This window comes from Pyxicephalus adspersus, unplaced genomic scaffold (assembly GCF_032062135.1).
Source record: "Pyxicephalus adspersus unplaced genomic scaffold, UCB_Pads_2.0 Sca150, whole genome shotgun sequence".
Lineage (NCBI taxonomy): Eukaryota > Metazoa > Chordata > Amphibia > Anura > Pyxicephalidae > Pyxicephalus > Pyxicephalus adspersus.
In genome coordinates this window covers 1-24,000 of record NW_027317157.1, presented here as the reverse complement: position 1 = coordinate 24,000, position 24,000 = coordinate 1, and the positions used below count along the sequence as shown (strand labels likewise).

Sequence of the window (24,000 nt, the reverse complement as noted above, 5' to 3'; positions counted from 1 at the left end):
ATTCTACATTGGCTTCCATTTTACCTTGGAATAAAAAAATTAAATTCCTGTGCTTTGCATTTAAATCCATTCATGGCTCTTATCCAACCTACATTTCTGACCTGACACACAAATACACTCCTCCATTGACCTACTAATGATTTCCTCAATCATAACCACTTCCCATGCATGGCTCCAAGTCTTTTCTAGAGGCTGCCCTTCCTCTCTGAAACGCTTTCTCCTCCTTTCTGCACGTTTATAAAAAAACCTAAAACACATTTTGCAAACCTGCCCACCTCTATTCCTCTGTCTCTTAAACCCTCACTACTTACCCATCAATCTATATTCCCCTCCTATTGTGTCCCGCCTATTTCACTGTAAGTTGTTTTTGACAGCCTCCCGTGTCATTGTTTGTATCTGTCATTTCCAACCCTAAATTATTGTATAGCACTGCATATGTTGGCGCTCTATACTTTAAATACAGTTTATTAATAATAATAATAATATTAATAATAAAAGAATGCATAATATATACAGATATCCTATGGTGTCACCTCTATACCACAACAATACAAGCTTGCATAAAGTGAGCCTGACTTTGTCTCCAAATTAATTCCTGTGGCACTTAGTAGATCCTATGGCCAAGCTGTACATGTGGTCCTAGCTTCTTTTTCAGTTCAGCTTTAGCCCACCCCTATAACACAATAGGCCTTATTTAATAAAGCTCTCCAGGTTTCCAGGTTTGCTGGATCACCCAGCTTCACTGATGAAAGTGTATCTTCTCCAGCCTTGGAGAGCTTTAATAAATCAGACCCAATGTCTCTGTCTTATTATTTAACGTTCTACTAAGTCTTTACTGCCGCCCATTGGGGTTCTAGAACTTAGTTTAATAGAAAATTACTTGGTATCACATTGCTAAAATAAATATATTAAAACAGTAAATATAGTTCAGTTTTAAAGTGTAAACCCCTATAACATTTGTAATAAAGACCTCACACAAAATGTAAAAAAACAGGAATACAAATGTAGAGATATATTTAATATTATTAAAACAAAATATTAATTCAAACATTAGCAAATTAGGTTTCATTACAGGATCAAGTTCATTTAAAGTTAGGGATAATGTAAATTCTAAGCATACAAATTTTAGAAAGATACGTATTCAAATTCCCATAAATCAGCAGACAGACCAGATCGGATAGCTAGCCCAGTGACCAACTAAAGTAACTTTAGTGGACTGAAAACGCTATTGAAAATTGCAAGGCAGTGGGTTAGCTTTGTTGTTCTAAAAATGGGAAATTATGTTACTGGAATGATCTCTACTAATAATACTGATAATACTGGGATATTGGGGATAACAATAATTCCTGATCTCCCCTTTAAATATAAAATTGTCTTCTTTTAAAATGTCTTTTAAAACAGATGTTTGACAACCAGCATCCTTCCAGACTCTCTAGTTTACAAAATCCATTGTAAAAGTTGGATTTTTGTGTCACCATGTCAAAAAAATCAGATAAGGCAAGTAGAGTGGCCCCTGATTGAACTCTCAGATGTTTATAATAATCTTTATATTTCCAATATACCATTCTGTATAAAGTAGTTGGCTGATTTGTAGTTTGATCGTTATGGTGAGGATTGTGAGACCCATAACTATTCTCCTAGGCCTCAGGAAAGCCTGGGAACCATATTTAGTCTGTTCTGGTGAACCATAAGTCCCAGACATGCCTAGTGTGGTCTCTGTGAACTCTGTATTTTGTGGTGAATAATATTCTGGGAGTTGACATTTCATAGAACTTGTACTTATGAAATTATTAATAATGGATAGAACAAGGGCATTTTGGAAGTGTCCACAGAGCATCATACTTCAGAGAGCCCCCACCGTGTTGTCATTGGATCGTTGTATTAGTCCCACCTCTGTGGTTGGCATAGAAAAAGCCATGTAAGCCTAGCTGAAGGAACTCTCACTGATACCATATTGTTGCTAAGGACAACGGCACTGACACATTGAGCACTGCAGGGAGCCCAGTGACTCTGACTAATAACTTGGACTTTACACAGTAACCTGGACCAAGGCAAACCAACTCTACCTAAGTATTATATCACAGCTGTCTCTTTTATTTTATACTGTTGCTATAGTTCTGCTATTGTTCTATTATTGTTCTTTATTTTTCTGTATTTGTTTTTGCACTGTTTTTGTATGTTTTTCTTCTTATTATTATCTTATTAAACACTAAAAAAGTGTAACATGAATCTCTGAATGCTCTAAGTAGACTTAATGTAACTTGCTACCCCGAAAAGCTACTATAATCATTGTGATTGCTGAGACATCCCAGTCTGGAGTGGCAGAGGGTGACACAGACAGGATTATAGAAGCAGAATCATAACTGTGGTTGTCAAGGGTAACGGTGTGTGCTTCCCTCTAAGCACATGGTGTCAAGTCCACCTGTAATGGTGTGTTGAGCAAGGGGTAGCAGAGTGGTTAACCCCGTGACAGCCCTTCTCAGCCTGCTGGTGTGTGGACTGTTGCTGAGCGCACTAGAAAGTCTATGGCTGTGGGCTGAGAGGGCATCCGTCAAAAATACATTTAAATAAAAGGAAAAAAATTAAAAGTTTGCTATAATCAGTGATTATAGCAAACTTTTAATTTTTTTCCTTTTATTTAAAAAGTAAAAAGTGATACATGATGTTAAAAAATAGTTTTTGGGTTTATGTCCACTTTAGGCTCAGTTTTGCTGATAAAAATTGTCCATTAGTTTGTTAGATCATGAATACATGAACATGAATATACAACTGTGGATTCTCACCTTGTAAAGTTGGCAAGATTTTGCAAGACTTTAGCAACCAGGGTCAAAGCACGCGCAGCAAGAGGTTTAGGATGTTCAGGAGAGAGGTGGAACAACCCCGGGGAGAGGATAGCAGGACACAGCAACCGCAAGAACAGGCAAGCGCTGACCATCTGAGAACCCAACTCTGGTCTGTTCCATGAAGCTACTTTCTCCTGCCACATTGAGAACACAACCAGGAGCTCTGGAGGAAAAGATCTGTCATTGGGGAAAAAAAAGAATTCAGAAGTTTTGCTAAATGTTTACATACCAGGTGCAGGGGGACAATGGGATTTCACCCTACACATTATTATGGATGTCCAGTTGTGTATAAAATAGGAAAGTATAGAACTCAAATGTTCCTCTCACATACTACTGGAGACATCAAATGTACCTGTGCATGAAGAGTCCTTAAAATCATTGCTGCATTTCATTGTCACCTGGTGTGCAATAAGGACAATTTGTTTAGCTGTCTTAGTAGTGAAGATTTCTTGTTCTCACAACTTCTGATCATCCAGGCTAGCATTATAAAAAAACTTGTTACTTTAGTGCAGTCTTCCTAAGGCTGTGAAAAATTCCTGACTGCCTATTCAACTAAAAAACGATGACTGTTGAAACCAGTTGAAACAAATTTGCATCTGGGTTAAAATACTAACAATTATGGTATACTAATATGCTCGGATACATAATAATATATTAAAATCACAGGTTGAAAAAAGACATGTCCATCAAGTTCAACCACCAGTTAAGTAAATATATCCTAGATATAAAATCCTATGGACATAGTTGATCCAGAGGAAGGTAAAAAAAAACCCTGGTACAATTTGGTTTAACAGGGAAAAAAATCCTTCTTGATCCCATGAGGCAATCAGATGTTTCCTGGATCAACGGTCTCTGTTATCAAATATGATTGTCATTAGAGTCTCTACCACAACACTTGCTTTTTTTCCTTTTACTGACTACCAGAGCACCTCTTACATACTTGCTTACTGTGGTGGTAGAAAAGGTAGGAGAACCTAGTGTTTACTCTGAGATTTAGGATGCTGGTGGAGAAAAGCCTGAGGACAGAAAGGTTAGCCGAGGACAGAAAAGTTACCAGGAAAATGTTAAAATAGGAATAAGGGCTCAATGTCTATATATAAGAACCAGTGTACAACACATCTAGCGTGCCTTCATGATTTTCATAACATCATTTTTTAAAGTTCCTATCTGCCTTGTTTCTTCTGAGTATAAAGAATGTGGTCGTCAGGGTTTCCCCAGCTCTCTACGATTTACTTTTAACCCACAATCTCCTCCCTCTTACAGATGAGGTATATTATGAAACAATGCATTCCCAATACCCTTTAGATTTGTGTACTGGTTTCTGTGTAACCCAAGCAACTAATCCCTATAGAGATTTTATTGACCTTATTTTGAAATATTTTCAGGTGTTCAGGGAACCCTGCTATAATTACTATATCCACAGTACATAGTACTTTAGTGTGCTGGTCAGTGGGAAGAATACCTCCTACGCTGCTGGCCATAGGGAAGAATTTCCTCCTTACAGATAGCCAAAAAGATCATTTGTGTCAGTAAAATGGCATAAGAGGCATAAATTGCTTAAAAACCCCTAGAAACCTTTGGAGGAACCCTAGGTTGAGAAACACTCCTATAGAGAAAATGGTAGGCACACCCAAAGGGTTGTTCAGGACGTGTTTTTGAATAAGGACATAAGACATAATTTTATAATTAATAATTATAATTATTCTCTTTATAATAGGACATAATTTTTGAGACAGCATGTCAGCCCTGGTAGTAGTTGCCAGTGTTGGTGTTCGAATTCGGGTTGTCCTTATATTCGACCCGAATATGGCTGTTTGAATTCGAATAGACCCGACTGGAAAAACACAGGATTCAGCGGCGCAAATTTGTGTGTAAAAAAATGAGTTCATGAGAAAGAAAACCAGATGAAGGCATTAATAAGGGAAGTAATGTATCCTTCTTAACAAGCAATACCTACCTGTAAATGTTACACATGCACATTATTTAGTATACATAGAGAAAATACCAGATACTTAGTGCACACAAAATACAAATTGTCATTCCCAATCAATTTAAAGGGCAAATTTAAAACTAGTTCTCTAGCTAATGTCATCACAGATGCATATACTAACACTTTTTAGGATGAAGTCCATGTCTACAGTGATGTAATTGTGGAACCTACCTTTGTGAATCTAGGATACGCTGCACAACTTCTTCACAGCTCTGCCAAAGATGCTCCTTATTCTCATTTAGCTCTTCTAGGGAACAGCGCTGGGGGTCAACCTCATGACTGTCTGTTGAGTCATATATGCGAGTGACAAAAGGGCCTGGGGACAACATAAATTTCAATCAATATTCATCAGACATAACTTTCATGAGTGATATGACAGAAAAAAGCAAGAAAAATGTAGAGGAATATTTTGATGTTGCAGCCCAGTTGGTTGATCCAAAGGGCTGAGCTGTTTACTTTTGGAGATCTGGAAATAACTTGCTTTACCATTAAAGCAAATTTGAGCTTGCTTCCTTTAAATCAGTTAGGGGTTAAGAGGCTGCAAGTATTTTTTTGGATATACTTGGTGAACGTTTAATTTGTCACCCTATATAATACTTTTAAGCTTAGCTCCTTCCTAGCACATCATTGTAGCCCTAACTACTACCAAACAAAGCTCTATTGTCCATTTAGGTGAGACTTGCTTATTTTAAAGTGTAACTAGTAAGAGCTTTTAATTTCCACACCAAGGGTCTCCTGGAGGTACGTCTGTCCCACCATTTTCATATACTCTTCAATGGCCTTGGTGACAATAGTGTTTTCACGGAATATTAATGAGTCTTGGAAATCATAACGTGTGATCTCAGCTGTACCGAGGTCCACCAGGAATTCCTGCAAAACAGTGAAGAAGATTGTAAGTGACTTAGATGAGCTGTATAAATGTCCATGTTACCTATGGAAATGGATAGTAAAAAATTTTCTTTTTGAAATAAAAAAAAATTAGCTTCTACCTTGGCTTGACCGGTGCTCTGCAGGACATAGATCAGTGATCTCCCAAGTTCTTCTTTCTCCCGTGCACTCAAAATGGGCTCCATTGCTCTGCTCAGCTTAAGGTACTTCCAGGTGAGATACTCCGCAAACTCCTTGTACTGAACCAAAGGAAGAACACAGAGTTTCCTGTATCTGCCACGTAGTCTGAGTGTCACCTCTCCACCAAGAGGCACCCATCTTTCGCCCCCTTCCCTCATTCCTTCCAAAGCCAGTGTTACAGTCCCCACACCAGTGGCTTCTTTCCCCTCACGGAGAAGATGGAGGGTAACGTGGCCTAAAAAGGATGGTAAATCCTTTAAGTTAAAGCTTTCCCCCCAAAATGCTGCTCCAGACTCAGGTGTTTTGCTTGAGGTTCGGCCATAAAGAGAACCATCAAGATGGACTTCGCAGAAGTAAGAGGCACGAGAGCCAGGACCTGAATTGGGAAGACCTTTGGCTTCATGGATCCACAGACTGAGAGACGATTCCTCACGCTCAAAATTATCCTGGTAAAAGGATAAAAAAAATATCAATATGTTCATAAACTCAATTCCAGGAATAGTTGAATAAATACTGAAAAAATTGCTCACCTTATCTGGTTGCACAAATCTGCGGAGGTTTTCAATCCACCGGTCTCGCTCCAGAATAGAGGAACACCCAAAACAACGGCTGCATTTGGAGGTGATGACCTATTGGACATGCAGGATTGTTAGTCATTGTCTTTATTTTTAAGGTGGCTTATTTAAATTAATTTGTGTTTTTTTACAATTAGATTAGGAAACGCTTATTGGGTTGGTGGTTCCGTGTGCCACTGAAGTATCCCACACAGCCTATTTTGCCCAGCAATGTCACTTGCAGCAGCAAATTAAAACCCCAAATCCGCGTTGCCCACGGTACCGTTACCCGCCCGTCCCGCAAATTTTTTATGGCATCCCCAGCATGCACTGTTAGGCTGCACACAGCTGAAGGGGATCCTAGAGGCTGATCAGCTCCTGACTCTATCCTGCACTGCCATTGGCTGCTGGGACTTTATAGCCTCTCTGCTCCCAGTCACCAGTGCCTGTTGTAACATTGAGCTGGACTAATCTGTGTTGGCGAGTTGATTTACTATTACTGACTTTGCCTGTTTCTGCCCCTGTGAGTTCATGCTGCCTGGACAGACCTATTGCCTGTGACCCCGACTCTGTTTGTGTTTTGCTTGTGTACTTCGTCTGGTGGAGAGATTCTCTGTTGGGATCTCTGGCTCTGAATTCTGGACTTGTCTATTGGAATCTTGCTACTTCTATCTGTACCTCTGCAGCTCCTGGGCTGCTCCAGACACCATCCTTTGCACACTAAGTCCTGGGGCCAACCAAGTGCTGGGAGATGCAACCAGTCTCCCCAGGCTGAGCGGGGGCTTACTAAAGGCAAACACTGCAGCGTAGATTGGGGGACCGGTGTCTGGGGAATACTGGTGCTGACCAGGGCCTTACAATAGGTTGAAAAATAAAGGAATGAACCTAGTTTTTATTAGCAACAGATAATATATTTGTTTTACACATTTTGATAATTTAAGCCATAGTGTAAGGTCTATGAAGCAATTTATAGTGACCAAGCTGTTATTAGCCTTCATTTATCTTTTAAAATTATAAAATTAGGAATGACTCACTGAAAGTCAATTACTTTTTTTAGGTATATGTATTCAAATTTGAAAAATGTTATTACAAATCTCATTAGTATGTTGATGGGGGGATGAAGAATCAAAGAAGGCAAAAGTATAAGCAGAACTGTTTATCAGTTGGTAGTCACAATCACTATTTCTAACATTGTTTTCCAATACAAAAGAAAAATAGAACTAAAATGTATTCTTGTTATAGTCACCTCAAAGCAGAACTGCTCCCCGAAAATGCTGCTGTGTAGAGCCCTTATAGTTACATCTTTCTCATTATTCAGATCAAGAATTTCCACAAAACCAAGTGACTCATGGGACCCATGAAAACTCCTGCAATAAACAAAAGAGTTATTATTATTGATATTATTATTGTTGTCTCCACATTTTTCTTTCCAAACTACACGTTTTTGTGATTGACAAGGCTAACTTCACTTTGGCTGCTGTTTATTGTGCCTCAAAGGGGACATTAATGGTTGATTTAAGTACAGCATGTTTACCTTTCAAATACATTTTTTCTTTGGTGAGCAATTCCTTGCAAGTGATTGGGTATTCTTTGCAAAATTAATTTTTTAAAATGTTTTATTAGGTATTGGTCAGTTTTCTGATAACAGTACAGAATATAAAAACCAAGGGGGATAACAAGATAGCAGGTGGTTGGCCGCAAGAGTCTGTGTAATGTATAGCGCATAGCAGAAGTAATCATATAGACCAGTAACACCAAAGAATAAAAAAGAAAACAGGAAACATCGGTACACTGAAACAGATAAGGAAGAAATAAGTAAACTGATATCTACCATTACCATACCTATTACAACTGGTCCTGGTAGAGTGGGGTGGGGGTGGAGTTTTAGGAATTATTACCCAACTTCGTATTGGTTGTTGAGGTCTTGGGGCACAGTGTTGCCCTAAAATGGAAACTTTCAAGGATATCCTTCAATTCTGGGTCTGTCAGAGCATAGGAGATAAAGCTGTACCATTTTTTTAGGAATTTAGTGTGGTGTGCGTCCTTTCCCTGTTTTGCCTCCAGCATGATTCTGTAAAGAGTATTTTTAAGGGAGGCTTGTACCATTTCCATCAAGGTAAATTTTGATAAAGCTTTACCTCGTCGCAATTCACTTTGCTGAAAAACCAATAAAAACTTATTGAAACAGAAATTCACTTTGCAAAGTAAACTCCGTAAAAGAGGGTCAATGTTTGTGTGCCCTGTTTATGAGAAAAGTCTAAATATAAAAAATGCACAGATGCATTAAAGTGGATCTTTAGGTAGAATAAAACACTACATGGCCTCATGATAAACAAATCTCCTGTTCTTTTCTCCCCTAGAAATCATTTTATTCTCTGAATGAGATCCTACCAAGCTCCATGCTTCCTTAACCCTCAAATATTTCACCCTTCTTTCTTCTACTTTCATACACTTTGCTTCACACTTTATATTCACCAACATGCCCCAATATCCATCCTGCATAAACGTTGATACCAAATTTTCTTTATTACTCACTTATAATTGCTGCCATTGTTCATCCTGTCAATACCACTAATTGTAACGACACTGTTGATCTTATTGTTCATTTGATTATCAACCAAAATTCAGCAGCCTTAAAGTTTTCATTATTAAGTGGAAATAAACATTACAAATAAAAAAATGTGAGCAGGCAGGTTGTTTATCACAGAATGAACAGATAATGTTTCTTCGGGAATCAAATAAAGTTACCTACCCTTTCACAATTTTTTAAGTAAACTTACCTCTCCCTGTGCCAGCTCTGCCATCTTCAACTGGTCTTCTTCTGGGTTTCGGTCTTCGGCATATTGATTGTTCAGGCCAGAATGACTTAATTAATTATGTAATTCATAACTCATTATATCATTATGTCAAAACATATTAAGTATTTTTTGACAGACTGGGGTATGTCCTTCATATTATGTGCAAGGAAAAGTTCTGTTATTTTACACTTTTTGGCATGTGATTAGGCTCTTGGTAAACCAATATTCCCCACATTCACCACTGAATTTTCCCTTGCAGTGTGCTAAGTGAACACCCTAAATTCCTTAGTGATTAACTTCATTGTTACACACTTATGGACTTTGTACAGTGCTGCGTAATATGATGGCGCTATATAAATACTAAATAATAATAATAATAATATTAATAAAGACAGCAACAATTTGTCTGATCACCAAGCCTGGTGAGGATACACTTTCAGCAGAGAAGCTTTATGATCCAGCAATCCTGGAATGGATTTCTTAAAAGTCCTTTGCTATTTGTTAGCAAATATTTTCAATACCAGACCAAATCCATTCCAGGTTTGCTGGATCAGGCAGCTTCACTGCTGAAAGTGTATCCTCTCCAACCTTGGAGAGCTTTAATAAATTATAATGTATGAACCTCTATGAGGAATATATACAAAAAGCTGATTTATAACTCAGTTGATGCACCTCTATTACAATGTACTTCAAGTCAGGGATTTGTAGTTCAGAGTCAGGAAATGGCAATAATGATAATATTACCTGGGATATCAGCAATTCATTAATTAGATGAATAATAAGATCAATTCTTTTTCACTAATAAGGCCCTATGTTTAGTGTTACTGATTACCTCTCATCTGGTGAAAGTGGTGAAGAACTTGTCTTTTTCTTGTTTTGCTTCTTTTTTCTTTTTAAAATCAACCCCTAGCAAAATAGAGTAAAACAATCAATTACAACTCAAAAATCACAAGACTTAGTGTAAAAGAACTGACTGCTGCTGGGTATTAAATAACACCAGATTCTTGTTATACAGTATTGTGTGCTACAACTGATCCTCATAGGATGCAGACTAAAACATTTACTTAGAATAGGTAACACCTATAGATTGATTTTGATCAATTTATACAACCACAGCTTTATATATTGCATGAAAAATCCCCAAAACTAATGAAAGATTTCTGTGTAGTTCATCCAGAATGAATGTTTATGCAGTTTCATGGGATGAATAGTTATGCATATGTTTTATAAATAGACCCCTATATAAAACATTGGTGTCAGTTAAACTAAAGTGAGAGTCACAAATTGCTCATTGCTCAAGGTAACACTAACAACCTCCGAAGAAATCCTAGAGTTTCACAGAACCCTGGCTGAGAAACACTGGTATAAAGATTTAAAAGCTTTAACTGTCAAATGTTAAAAATTAGCTTTAGATTTACTTGAATACTTGAATGCTTAGGCCACTGCCAGCTATGCATATACTGCTGTTACAGACAGTATTAACATTCATTAATTTATTAAAATTGACTGAAATTATAACATTGCCAAATATTACGATCATGTAACAAAATAACTTTTATTTTTACCAAAAACAGCTTATGCTACCATGTTACCTCTGATCCTGAGTAATGCATTCTGGGACAGGAAGACCTTCAGCTAAGGCTTTGAGGATTGTGGCTAATGGCTCCATTTGATCTTTGGTTTGCTGAAAACCAGAATAAAAATATGCCTTCATATATTCATAAAATATTAATATTCATTCTTATAATTCAGACAGTAATGTTTCGGTCAGAATGTAATCTTTCCATTTGGACATACGCCAATATCCATTCCCCATTTTAGCTGTAGATATAATTTGAACAACATGTGACCAATTAGAGACAGATGACCCTTGTAAATGCTGGGGAAGATCTATAGTACAGTATGTGTGTTCCATGCCAGAAGAAAGAGTCTCACAGTCACGTGAATACTTACTATGACTTTTATGACTTTCCAAAATATGTCCTAGAAATAGGTTTTCAATCAGATGTAAATTGTGGTTGATTGAACTCTACTCAAAAGAAATTTCGTGAATAAGTTGAAGTTGTGCTGATCTCTATTATCTATGAAAGGATATTCTTTGCACATTACTGGGTATTTGCAAAATTAATTTTTACTCACTATATTCACCAAGTTAAGTAAACATTTGCATCTTTGCAAAAGTTTTTTTCTAGTAAGAACACCCATTGCAATAACATGCTCTGTTTTTTTTCTTTTTTAATTTATAGAAGTTGAGCAGTGCTTCTAAATATTACTGTACAGTTAACTAATGTTTGACCATATTATCAAATTCATTTCATAATTCTCTGAATTGAGGGTTGTGGCAAGCAAAGAGTACTGGAAAAGGAAAGCAGCATGACGTGCATTTTCACTAAGGGTATGATGTTTGAAGTAGCAATTGTAATTAACACAATTGAATCCATACCTGATGGACTCCTTTGAAGATCCCACACAGTAAGAAGTGAAGTGTAGCAAGTTCATAAGCCAGATCAATACTGCCTTCATATCCGGCCGGGGCCACCTCACTGTCCAGATCTGTGACTGTCTGTAGAAAAAGCGACATCCCATCCCAGTATTGCTCCAAGAAGCCATTCATAAATAGCATGTAGTCTTCTTTTTCTCCAAATCTGTAGATTATTATATGTAAGAATAGTCAACCTTCCCCATATTCCAATACCTAAACCATGGTGAGGTGGCAGCGCTGTGCACGGACAAGGCCCCAGAGTTTGAGGACATCCACAGGTGAACACATTTTTATATGTTTCCTTTTCAACATATTGAAAAATCCATCTGTATGCAGATGATACACAAATCTATCTGTCCACCCCTGACATGTCTTCCTCAGTCCTGGATATAGTTTAATGCTGCCTGTTGGCCATTTCATCATGAATGGCTACACAGGTTAAAAATAAACTCATCATCGTCCTTCCTTCATTTTCAAAATCTCCTCCGAAAACTTGTAACTTGTAACTGTTAATCACACAGTTATTCCACCTCATGCAAGTTGTCACCTCCTATTTCACCCTCTCCGTCAACCCCACATTCAGAACATTTCCATGTCCTGCCACTTTCATCTGCACAACATTTCTAAAATACGACCCTACCTGTCCCCAGAGACCACCAAACTCCTTGTACACATTCTTATCATCTCTTGTCTGGACTACTGTAACCTCCTCCTCTCTGGTATTCCACTAACCCAACTCTCTCCTCTACAATCTATTATAAATGCTGCAGCCAGACTCATCAATCCTTCCCACACTCCTCCTCTGCTGCCTCTCTTAGCAAATTCTACATTGGCTTCCATTTTACCTTGGAATAAAAAAATTAAATTCCTGTGCTTTGCATTTAAATCCATTCATGGCTCTTATCCAACCTACATTTCTGACCTGACACACAAATACACTCCTCCATTGACCTACTAATGATTTCCTCAATCATAACCACTTCCCATGCATGGCTCCAAAGTCTTTTCTAGAGGCTGCCCTTCCTCTCTGAAACGCTTTCTCCTCCTTTCTGCACGTTTATAAAAAAACCTAAAACACATTTTGCAAACCTGCCCACCTCTATTCCTCTGTCTCTTAAACCCTCACTACTTACCCATCAATCTATATTCCCCTCCTATTGTGTCCCGCCTATTTCACTGTAAGTTGTTTTTGACAGCCTCCCGTGTCATTGTTTGTATCTGTCATTTCCAACCCTAAATTATTGTATAGCACTGCATATGTTGGCGCTTTATACTTTAAATACAGTTTATTAATAATAATAATAATAATAATAATATTAATAATAAAAGAATGCATAATATATACAGATATCCTATGGTGTCACCTCTATACCACAACAATACAAGCTTGCATAAAGTGAGCCTGACTTTGTCTCCAAATTAATTCCTGTGGCACTTAGTAGATCCTATGGCCAAGCTGTACATGTGGTCCTAGCTTCTTTTTCAGTTCAGCTTTAGCCCACCCCTATAACACAATAGGCCTTATTTAATAAAGCTCTCCAGGTTTCCAGGTTTGCTGGATCACCCAGCTTCACTGATGAAAGTGTATCTTCTCCAGCCTTGGAGAGCTTTAATAAATCAGACCCAATGTCTCTGTCTTATTATTTAACGTTCTACTAAGTCTTTACTGCCGCCCATTGGGGTTCTAGAACTTAGTTTAATAGAAAATTACTTGGTATCACATTGCTAAAATAAATATATTAAAACAGTAAATATAGTTCAGTTTTAAAGTGTAAACCCCTATAACATTTGTAATAAAGACCTCACACAAAATGTAAAAAAACAGGAATACAAATGTAGAGATATATTTAATATTATTAAAACAAAATATTAATTCAAACATTAGCAAATTAGGTTTCATTACAGGATCAAGTTCATTTAAAGTTAGGGATAATGTAAATTCTAAGCATACAAATTTTAGAAAGATACGTATTCAAATTCCCATAAATCAGCAGACAGACCAGATCGGATAGCTAGCCCAGTGACCAACTAAAGTAACTTTAGTGGACTGAAAACGCTATTGAAAATTGCAAGGCAGTGGGTTAGCTTTGTTGTTCTAAAAATGGGAAATTATGTTACTGGAATGATCTCTACTAATAATACTGATAATACTGGGATATTGGGGATAACAATAATTCCTGATCTCCCCTTTAAATATAAAATTGTCTTCTTTTAAAATGTCTTTTAAAACAGATGTTTGACAACCAGCATCCTTCCAGACTCTCTAGTTTACAAAATCCATTGTAAAAGTTGGATTTTTGTGTCACCATGTCAAAAAAATCAGATAAGGCAAGTAGAGTGGCCCCTGATTGAACTCTCAGATGTTTTCTGAAACCCATTTATAATAATCTTTATATTTCCAATATACCATTCTGTATAAAGTAGTTGGCTGATTTGTAGTTTGATCGTTATGGTGAGTATTGTGAGACCCATAACTATTCTCCTAGGCCTCAGGAAAGCCTGGGAACCATATTTAGTCTGTTCTGGTGAACCATAAGTCCCAGACATGCCTAGTGTGGTCTCTGTGAACTCTGTATTTTGTGGTGAATAATATTCTGGGAGTTGACATTTCATAGAACTTGTACTTATGAAATTATTAATAATGGATAGAACAAGGGCATTTTGGAAGTGTCCACAGAGCATCATACTTCAGAGAGCCCCCACCGTGTTGTCATTGAATCGTTGTATTAGTCCCAACCTCTGTGGTTGGCATAGAAAAAGCCATGTAAGCCTAGCTGAAGGAACTCTCACTGATACCATATTGTTGCTAAGGACAACGGCACTGACACATTGAGCACTGCAGGGAGCCCAGTGACTCTGACTAATAACTTGGACTTTACACAGTAACCTGGACCAAGGCAAACCAACTCTACCTAAGTATTATATCACAGCTGTCTCTTTTATTTTATACTGTTGCTATAGTTCTGCTATTGTTCTATTATTGTTCTTTATTTTTCTGTATTTGTTTTTGCACTGTTTTTGTATGTTTTTCTTCTTATTATTATCTTATTAAACACTAAAAAAGTGTAACATGAATCTCTGAATGCTCTAAGTAGACTTAATGTAACTTGCTACCCCGAAAAGCTACTATAATCATTGTGATTGCTGAGACATCCCAGTCTGGAGTGGCAGAGGGTGACACAGACAGGATTATAGAAGCAGAATCATAACTGTGGTTGTCAAGGGTAACGGTGTGTGCTTCCCTCTAAGCACATGGTGTCAAGTCCACCTGTAATGGTGTGTTGAGCAAGGGGTAGCAGAGTGGTTAACCCCGTGACAGCCCTTCTCAGCCTGCTGGTGTGTGGACTGTTGCTGAGCGCACTAGAAAGTCTATGGCTGTGGGCTGAGAGGGCATCCGTCAAAAATACATTTAAATAAAAGGAAAAAAATTAAAAGTTTGCTATAATCAGTGATTATAGCAAACTTTTAATTTTTTTCCTTTTATTTAAAAAGTAAAAAGTGATACATGATGTTAAAAAATAGTTTTTGGGTTTATGTACACTTTAGGCTCAGTTTTGCTGATAAAAATTGTCCATTAGTTTGTTAGATCATGAATACATGAACATGAATATACAACTGTGGATTCTCACCTTGTAAAGTTGGCAAGATTTTGCAAGACTTTAGCAACCAGGGTCAAAGCACGCGCAGCAAGAGGTTTAGGATGTTCAGGAGAGAGGTGGAACAACCCCGGGGAGAGGATAGCAGGACACAGCAACCGCAAGAACAGGCAAGCGCTGACCATCTGAGAACCCAACTCTGGTCTGTTCCATGAAGCTACTTTCTCCTGCCACATTGAGAACACAACCAGGAGCTCTGGAGGAAAAGATCTGTCATTGGGGAAAAAAAAGAATTCAGAAGTTTTGCTAAATGTTTACATACCAGGTGCAGTGGGAGAATGGGATTTCACCCTACACATTATTATGGATGTCCAGTTGTGTATAAAATAGGAAAGTATAGAACTCAAATGTTCCTCTCACATACTACTGGAGACATCAAATGTACCTGTGCATGAAGAGTCCTTAAAATCATTGCTGCATTTCATTGTCACCTGGTGTGCAATAAGGACAATTTGTTTAGCTGTCTTAGTAGTGAAGATTTCTTGTTCTCACAACTTCTGATCATCCAGGCTAGCATTATAAAAAAACTTGTTACTTTAGTGCAGTCTTCCTAAGGCTGTGAAAAATTCCTGACTGCCTATTCAACTAAAAAACGATGACTGTTGAAACCAGTTGAAACAAATTTGCATCTGGGTTAAAATACTAACAATTATGGTATACTAATATGCTCGGATACATAATAATATATTAAAATCACAGGTTGAAAAAAGACATGTCCATCAAGTTCAACCACCAGTTAAGTAAATATATCCTAGATATAAAATCCTATGGACATAGTTGATCCAGAGGAAGGTAAAAAAAAACCCTGGTACAATTTGGTTTAACAGGGAAAAAAATCCTTCTTGATCCCATGAGGCAATCAGATGTTTCCTGGATCAACGGTCTCTGTTATCAAATATGATTGTCATTAGAGTCTCTACCACAACACTTGCTTTTTTTCCTTTTACTGACTACCAGAGCACCTCTTACATACTTGCTTACTGTGGTGGTAGAAAAGGTAGGAGAACCTAGTGTTTACTCTGAGATTTAGGATGCTGGTGGAGAAAAGCCTGAGGACAGAAAGGTTAGCCGAGGACAGAAAAGTTACCAGGAAAATGTTAAAATAGGAATAAGGGCTCAATGTCTATATATAAGAACCAGTGTACAACACATCTAGCGTGCCTTCATGATTTTCATAACATCATTTTTTAAAGTTCCTATCTGCCTTGTTTCTTCTGAGTATAAAGAATGTGGTCGTCAGGGTTTCCCCAGCTCTCTACGATTTACTTTTAACCCACAATCTCCTCCCTCTTACAGATGAGGTATATTATGAAACAATGCATTCCCAACACCCTTTAGATTTGTCTACTGGTTTCTGTGTAACCCAAGCAACTAATCCCTATAGAGATTTTATTGACCTTATTTTGAAATATTTTCAGGTGTTCAGGGAACCCTGCTATAATTACTTTATCCACAGTACATAGTACTTTAGTGTGCTGGTCAGTGGGAAGAATACCTCCTACGCTGCTGGCCATAGGGAAGAATTTCCTCCTTACAGATAGCCAAAAAGATCATTTGTGTCAGTAAAATGGCATAAGAGGCATAAATTGCTTAAAAACCCCTAGAAACCTTTGGAGGAACCCTAGGTTGAGAAACACTCCTATAGAGAAAATGGTAGGCACACCCAAAGGGTTGTTCAGGACGTGTTTTTGAATAAGGACATAAGACATAATTTTATAATTAATAATTATAATTATTATCTTTATAATAGGACATAATTTTTGAGACAGCATGTCAGCCCTGGTAGTAGTTGCCAGTGTTGGTGTTCGAATTCGGGTTGTCCTTATATTCGACCCGAATATGGCTGTTTGAATTCGAATAGACCCGACTGGAAAAACACAGGATTCAGCGGCGCAAATTTGTGTGTAAAAAAATGAGTTCATGAGAAAGAAAACCAGATGAAGGCATTAATAAGGGAAGTAATGTATCCTTCTTAACAAGCAATACCTACCTGTAAATGTTACACATGCACATTATTTAGTATACATAGAGAAAATACCAGATACTTAGTGCACACAAAATACAAATTGTCATTCCCAATCAATTTAAAGGGCAAATTTAAAACTAGTTCTCTAGCTAATGTCATCACAGATGCATATACTAACACTTTTTAGGATGAAGTCCATGTCTACAGTGATGTAATTGTGGAACCTACCTTTGTGAATCTAGGATACGCTGCACAACTTCTTCACAGCTCTGCCAAAGATGCTCCTTATTCTCATTTAGCTCTTCTAGGGAACAGCGCTGGGGGTCAACCTCATGACTGTCTGTTGAGTCATATATGCGAGTGACAAAAGGGCCTGGGGACAACATAAATTTCAATCAATATTCATCAGACATAACTTTCATGAGTGATATGACAGAAAAAAGCAAGAAAAATGTAGAGGAATATTTTGATGTTGCAGCCCAGTTGGTTGATCCAAAGGGCTGAGCTGTTTACTTTTGGAGATCTGGAAATAACTTGCTTTACCATTAAAGCAAATTTGAGCTTGCTTCCTTTAAATCAGTTAGGGGTTAAGAGGCTGCAAGTATTTTTTTGGATATACTTGGTGAACGTTTAATTTGTCACCCTATATAATACTTTTAAGCTTAGCTCCTTCCTAGCACATCATTGTAGCCCTAACTACTACCAAACAAAGCTCTATTGTCCATTTAGGTGAGACTTGCTTATTTTAAAGTGTAACTAGTAAGAGCTTTTAATTTCCACACCAAGGGTCTCCTGGAGGTACGTCTGTCCCACCATTTTCATATACTCTTCAATGGCCTTGGTGACAATAGTGTTTTCACGGAATATTAATGAGTCTTGGAAATCATAACGTGTGATCTCAGCTGTACCGAGGTCCACCAGGAATTCCTGCAAAACAGTGAAGAAGATTGTAAGTGACTTAGATGAGCTGTATAAATGTCCATGTTACCTATGGAAATGGATAGTAAAAAATTTTCTTTTTGAAATAAAAAAAAATTAGCTTCTACCTTGGCTTGACCGGTGCTCTGCAGGACATAGATCAGTGATCTCCCAAGTTCTTCTTTCTCCCGTGCACTCAAAATGGGCTCCATTGCTCTGCTCAGCTTAAGGTACTTCCAGGTGAGATACTCCGCAAACTCCTTGTACTGAACCAAAGGAAGAACACAGAGTTTCCTGTATCTGCCACGTAGTCTGAGTGTCACCTCTCCACCAAGAGGCACCCATCTTTCGCCCCCTTCCCTCATTCCTTCCAAAGCCAGTGTTACAGTCCCCACACCAGTGGCTTCTTTCCCCTCACGGAGAAGATGGAGGGTAACGTGGCCTAAAAAGGATGGTAAATCCTTTAAGTTAAAGCTTTCCCCCCAAAATGCTGCTCCAGACTCAGGTGTTTTGCTTGAGGTTCGGCCATAAAGAGAACCATCAAGATGGACTTCGCAGAAGTAAGAGGCACGAGAGCCAGGACCTGAATTGGGAAGACCTTTGGCTTCATGGATCCACAGACTGAGAGACGATTCCTCACGCTCAAAATTATCCTGGTAAAAGGATAAAAAAAATATCAATATGTTCATAAACTCAATTCCAGGAATAGTTGAATAAATACTGAAAAAATTGCTCACCTTATCTGGTTGCACAAATCTGCGGAGGTTTTCAATCCACCGGTCTCGCTCCAGAATAGAGGAACACCCAAAACAACGGCTGCATTTGGAGGTGATGACCTATTGGACATGCAGGATTGTTAGTCATTGTCTTTATTTTTAAGGTGGCTTATTTAAATTAATTTGTGTTTTTTTACAATTAGATTAGGAAACGCTTATTGGGTTGGTGGTTCCGTGTGCCACTGAAGTATCCCACACAGCCTATTTTGCCCAGCAATGTCACTTGCAGCAGCAAACCAATTCTCCAAATTCGCCTCCCCCACCGTACCGTTACCCCCCGGCGCCCTACATTTTTTATGGCATCCCCAGCATGCACTGTTAGGCTGCACACAGCTGAAGGGGATCCTAGAGGCTGATCAGCTCCTGACTCTATCCTGCACTGCCATTGGCTGCTGGGACTTTATAGCCTCTCTGCTCCCAGTCACCAGTGCCTGTTGTAACATTGAGCTGGACTAATCTGTGTTGGCGAGTTGATTTACTATTACTGACTTTGCCTGTTTCTGTCCCTGTGAGTTCATGCTGCCTGGACAGACCTATTGCCTGTGACCCCGACTCTGTTTGTGTTTTGCTTGTGTACTTCGTCTGGTGGAGAGATTCTCTGTTGGGATCTCTGGCTCTGAATTCTGGACTTGTCTATTGGAATCTTGCTACTTCTATCTGTACCTCTGCAGCTCCTGGGCTGCTCCAGACACCATCCTTTGCACACTAAGTCCTGGGGCCAACCAAGTGCTGGGAGATGCAACCAGTCTCCCCAGGCTGAGCGGGGGCTTACTAAAGGCAAACACTGCAGCGTAGATTGGGGGACCGGTGTCTGGGGAATACTGGTGCTGACCAGGGCCTTACAATAGGTTGAAAAATAAAGGAATGAACCTAGTTTTTATTAGCAACAGATAATATATTTGTTTTACACATTTTGATAATTTAAGCCATAGTGTAAGGTCTATGAAGCAATTTATAGTGACCAAGCTGTTATTAGCCTTCATTTATCTTTTAAAATTATAAAATTAGGAATGACTCACTGAAAGTCAATTACTTTTTTTAGGTATATGTATTCAAATTTGAAAAATGTTATTACAAATCTCATTAGTATGTTGATGGGGGGATGAAGAATCAAAGAAGGCAAAAGTATAAGCAGAACTGTTTATCAGTTGGTAGTCACAATCACTATTTCTAACATTGTTTTCCAATACAAAAGAAAAATAGAACTAAAATGTATTCTTGTTATAGTCACCTCAAAGCAGAACTGCTCCCCGAAAATGCTGCTGTGTAGAGCCCTTATAGTTACATCTTTCTCATTATTCAGATCAAGAATTTCCACAAAACCAAGTGACTCATGGGACCCATGAAAACTCCTGCAATAAACAAAAGAGTTATTATTATTGGTATTATTATTGTTGTCTCCACATTTTTCTTTCCAAACTACACGTTTTTGTGATTGACAAGGCTAACTTCACTTTGGCTGCTGTTTATTGTGCCTCAAAGGGGACATTAATGGTTGATTTAAGTACAGCATGTTTACCTTTCAAATACATTTTTTCTTTGGTGAGCAATTCCTTGCAAGTGATTGGGTATTCTTTGCAAAATTAATTTTTTAAAATGTTTTATTAGGTATTGGTCAGTTTTCTGATAACAGTACAGAATATAAAAACCAAGGGGGATAACAAGATAGCAGGTGGTTGGCCGCAAGAGTCTGTGTAATGTATAGCGCATAGCAGAAGTAATCATATAGACCAGTAACACCAAAGAATAAAAAAGAAAACAGGAAACATCGGTACACTGAAACAGATAAGGAAGAAATAAGTAAACTGATATCTACCATTACCATACCTATTACAACTGGTCCTGGTAGAGTGGGGTGGGGGTGGAGTTTTAGGAATTATTACCCAACTTCGTATTGGTTGTTGAGGTCTTGGGGCACAGTGTTGCCCTAAAATGGAAACTTTCAAGGATATCCTTCAATTCTGGGTCTGTCAGAGCATAGGAGATAAAGCTGTACCATTTTTTTAGGAATTTAGTGTGGTGTGCGTCCTTTCCCTGTTTTGCCTCCAGCATGATTCTGTAAAGAGTATTTTTAAGGGAGGCTTGTACCATTTCCATCAAGGTAAATTTTGATAAAGCTTTACCTCGTCGCAATTCACTTTGCTGAAAAACCAATAAAAACTTATTGAAACAGAAATTCACTTTGCAAAGTAAACTCCGTAAAAGAGGGTCAATGTTTGTGTGCCCTGTTTATGAGAAAAGTCTAAATATAAAAAATGCACAGATGCATTAAAGTGGATCTTTAGGTAGAATAAAACACTACATGGCCTCATGATAAACAAATCTCCTGTTCTTTTCTCCCCTAGAAATCATTTTATTCTCTGAATGAGATCCTACCAAGCTCCATGCTTCCTTAACCCTCAAATATTTCACCCTTCTTTCTTCTACTTTCATACACTTTGCTTCACACTTTATATTCACCAACATGCCCCAATATCCATCCTGCATATACGTTGATACCAAATTTCTTTATTACTCACTTATAATTGCTGCCATTGTTCATCCTGTCAATACCACTAATTGTAACGACACTGTTGATCTTATTGTTCATTTGATTATCAACCAAAATTCAGCAGCCTTAAAGTTTTCATTATTAAGTGGAAATAAACATTACAAATAAAAAAATGTGAGCAGGCAGGTTGTTTATCACAGAATGAACAGATAATGTTTCTTCGGGAATCAAATAAAGTTACCTACCCTTTCACAATTTTTTAAGTAAACTTACCTCTCCCTGTGCCAGCTCTGCCATCTTCAACTGGTCTTCTTCTGGGTTTCGGTCTTCGGCATATTGATTGTTCAGGCCAGAATGACTTAATTAATTATGTAATTCATAACTCATTATATCATTATGTCAAAACATATTAAGTATTTTTTGACAGACTGGGGTATGTCCTTCATATTATGTGCAAGGAAAAGTTCTGTTATTTTACACTTTTTGGCATGTGATTAGGCTCTTGGTAAACCAATATTCCCCACATTCACCACTGAATTTTCCCTTGCAGTGTGCTAAGTGAACACCCTAAATTCCTTAGTGATTAACTTCATTGTTACACACTTATGGACTTTGTACAGTGCTGCGTAATATGATGGCGCTATATAAATACTAAATAATAATAATAATAATATTAATAAAGACAGCAACAATTTGTCTGATCACCAAGCCTGGTGAGGATACACTTTCAGCAGAGAAGCTTTATGATCCAGCAATCCTGGAATGGATTTCTTAAAAGTCCTTTGCTATTTGTTAGCAAATATTTTCAATACCAGACCAAATCCATTCCAGGTTTGCTGGATCAGGCAGCTTCACTGCTGAAAGTGTATCCTCTCCAACCTTGGAGAGCTTTAATAAATTATAATGTATGAACCTCTATGAGGAATATATACAAAAAGCTGATTTATAACTCAGATGATGCACCTCTATTACAATGTACTTCAAGTCAGGGATTTGTAGTTCAGAGTCAGGAAATGGCAATAATGATAATATTACCTGGGATATCAGCAATTCATTAATTAGATGAATAATAAGATCAATTCTTTTTCACTAATAAGGCCCTATGTTTAGTGTTACTGATTACCTCTCGTCTGGTGAAAGTGGTGAAGAACTTGTCTTTTTCTTGTTTTGCTTCTTTTTTCTTTTTAAAATCAACCCCTAGCAAAATAGAGTAAAACAATCAATTACAACTCAAAAATCACAAGACTTAGTGTAAAAGAACTGACTGCTGCTGGGTATTAAATAACACCAGATTCTTGTTATACAGTATTCATCCAAAATTTTCTGATTCAGTATTTTTATTGTTCTTGCAGCTGATATTTGGTGTACCATATTCCACAGTCTAGCCTAAGGTTGCCTATATTTTCAGTATACTGTTTACGTGCCACTATAGGTTATAAATCTCTTTATGCACAAATAATCTTCAGGGAACCACTGCTATAAATATTATTTTCACAGCTCCCAGTACATTAGCATGGTGGCCAGTGGAAAGAATGTCATCAATACAGATAGCCAAAAAGATATTTGCTGTCATTTAAACTGACCTGAGAGGCTCAAATTTGTAATTGCTCAAGGGACCCCTTTGGAGGAACCCTGGTCTTGATCACTGATTCAAAACATTTGCTAACACATTACTTTGAAGAAATCTATTCCAGGTTTGCTGGATCACCCAGCTTCGCTGACGAAAGTGTATTCTCTCCAGGCTTGGGGAGCTTTAATAAATCAGGCCCAGTGTTTCTTAGCCATGGTGGGACCCCTCTAAAGAACTTTCAGATCTTCATGGAACGCCTTCTACAATTTCTATATCCACAGCTCACTGTACATTAGTGTGGTGATCAGTAGGAATAATGTCTATTACATTACTGGCCCTTGGGAATGCTTCCACAACTATAGATTATCGAAAAGATCATTGGTGTCACTTAAACTGACCTGAGAGGCACAAATTGCTCACTGCTCAAGGAACCTCTAGCAACCTCTGGAGGATGCATATGTTTATTGGAACCCTGGTTAAGACATTTTAATGGACTGTGTGAACATCACACGTATATCAACTTGTAGAACATTCCATTCAAAACCTCAGAACTAGAATTACCGCTTTTGCAACCCCCTTCCACTCATTGGGAAAGGTTTTCAACAATATTTTTGAGTGCCTAGGAATTTTGTTCCCATTGAACTGAAAGCGCATTTCTGATGTCAGATGATGGATTAGAGTACATGGTTTTTAGGGTTGAGGTCAGGGCTCTGTGTAGGTCACTTCTAGGTCATGTCTTTATAGAGAGCATGGGAAGAGTACAGTTGGAACAGAAAAGAGACTTCCCTAAACTGTTACCAATAGGAACTGCTACCTCTTTACTGGAAACACCTACATTAACTCATTTAGAGAGCTGTTCACATTCTTTTAGATGTGATGGCAAGGTGT

General features: G+C 37.9%; 2 protein-coding genes across 2 annotated transcripts; both read right to left on the bottom strand.

Annotated features, from left to right (window-relative positions):
- Positions 1-2,753: 2,753 nt before the first annotated feature.
- On the bottom strand, positions 2,754-10,710 carry LOC140344903 (RAS protein activator like-3-like). The gene is made up of 8 exons (XM_072432093.1): positions 10,672-10,710; positions 10,086-10,159; positions 7,702-7,822; positions 6,432-6,530; positions 5,823-6,347; positions 5,559-5,703; positions 5,005-5,149; positions 2,754-3,020 (listed from the first exon to the last, which is right to left on the bottom strand). The coding sequence occupies exons 1-8, from the start codon at positions 10,708-10,710 to the stop codon at positions 2,780-2,782; spliced, it is 1,389 nt and encodes a 462-aa protein (XP_072288194.1). The 3' UTR covers positions 2,754-2,779.
- Positions 10,504-22,739, bottom strand: LOC140344902 (RAS protein activator like-3-like; the record flags this gene model as incomplete). The annotated part of the gene is given in 9 exon segments (XM_072432092.1): positions 10,504-10,937; positions 11,697-11,898; positions 15,365-15,601; positions 17,586-17,730; positions 18,140-18,284; positions 18,404-18,928; positions 19,013-19,111; positions 20,283-20,403; positions 22,666-22,739. Coding segments are annotated over 9 exon segments (1,644 nt in total), but the record flags the coding sequence as incomplete, so codon positions are not given.
- Positions 22,740-24,000: the final 1,261 nt, after the last annotated feature.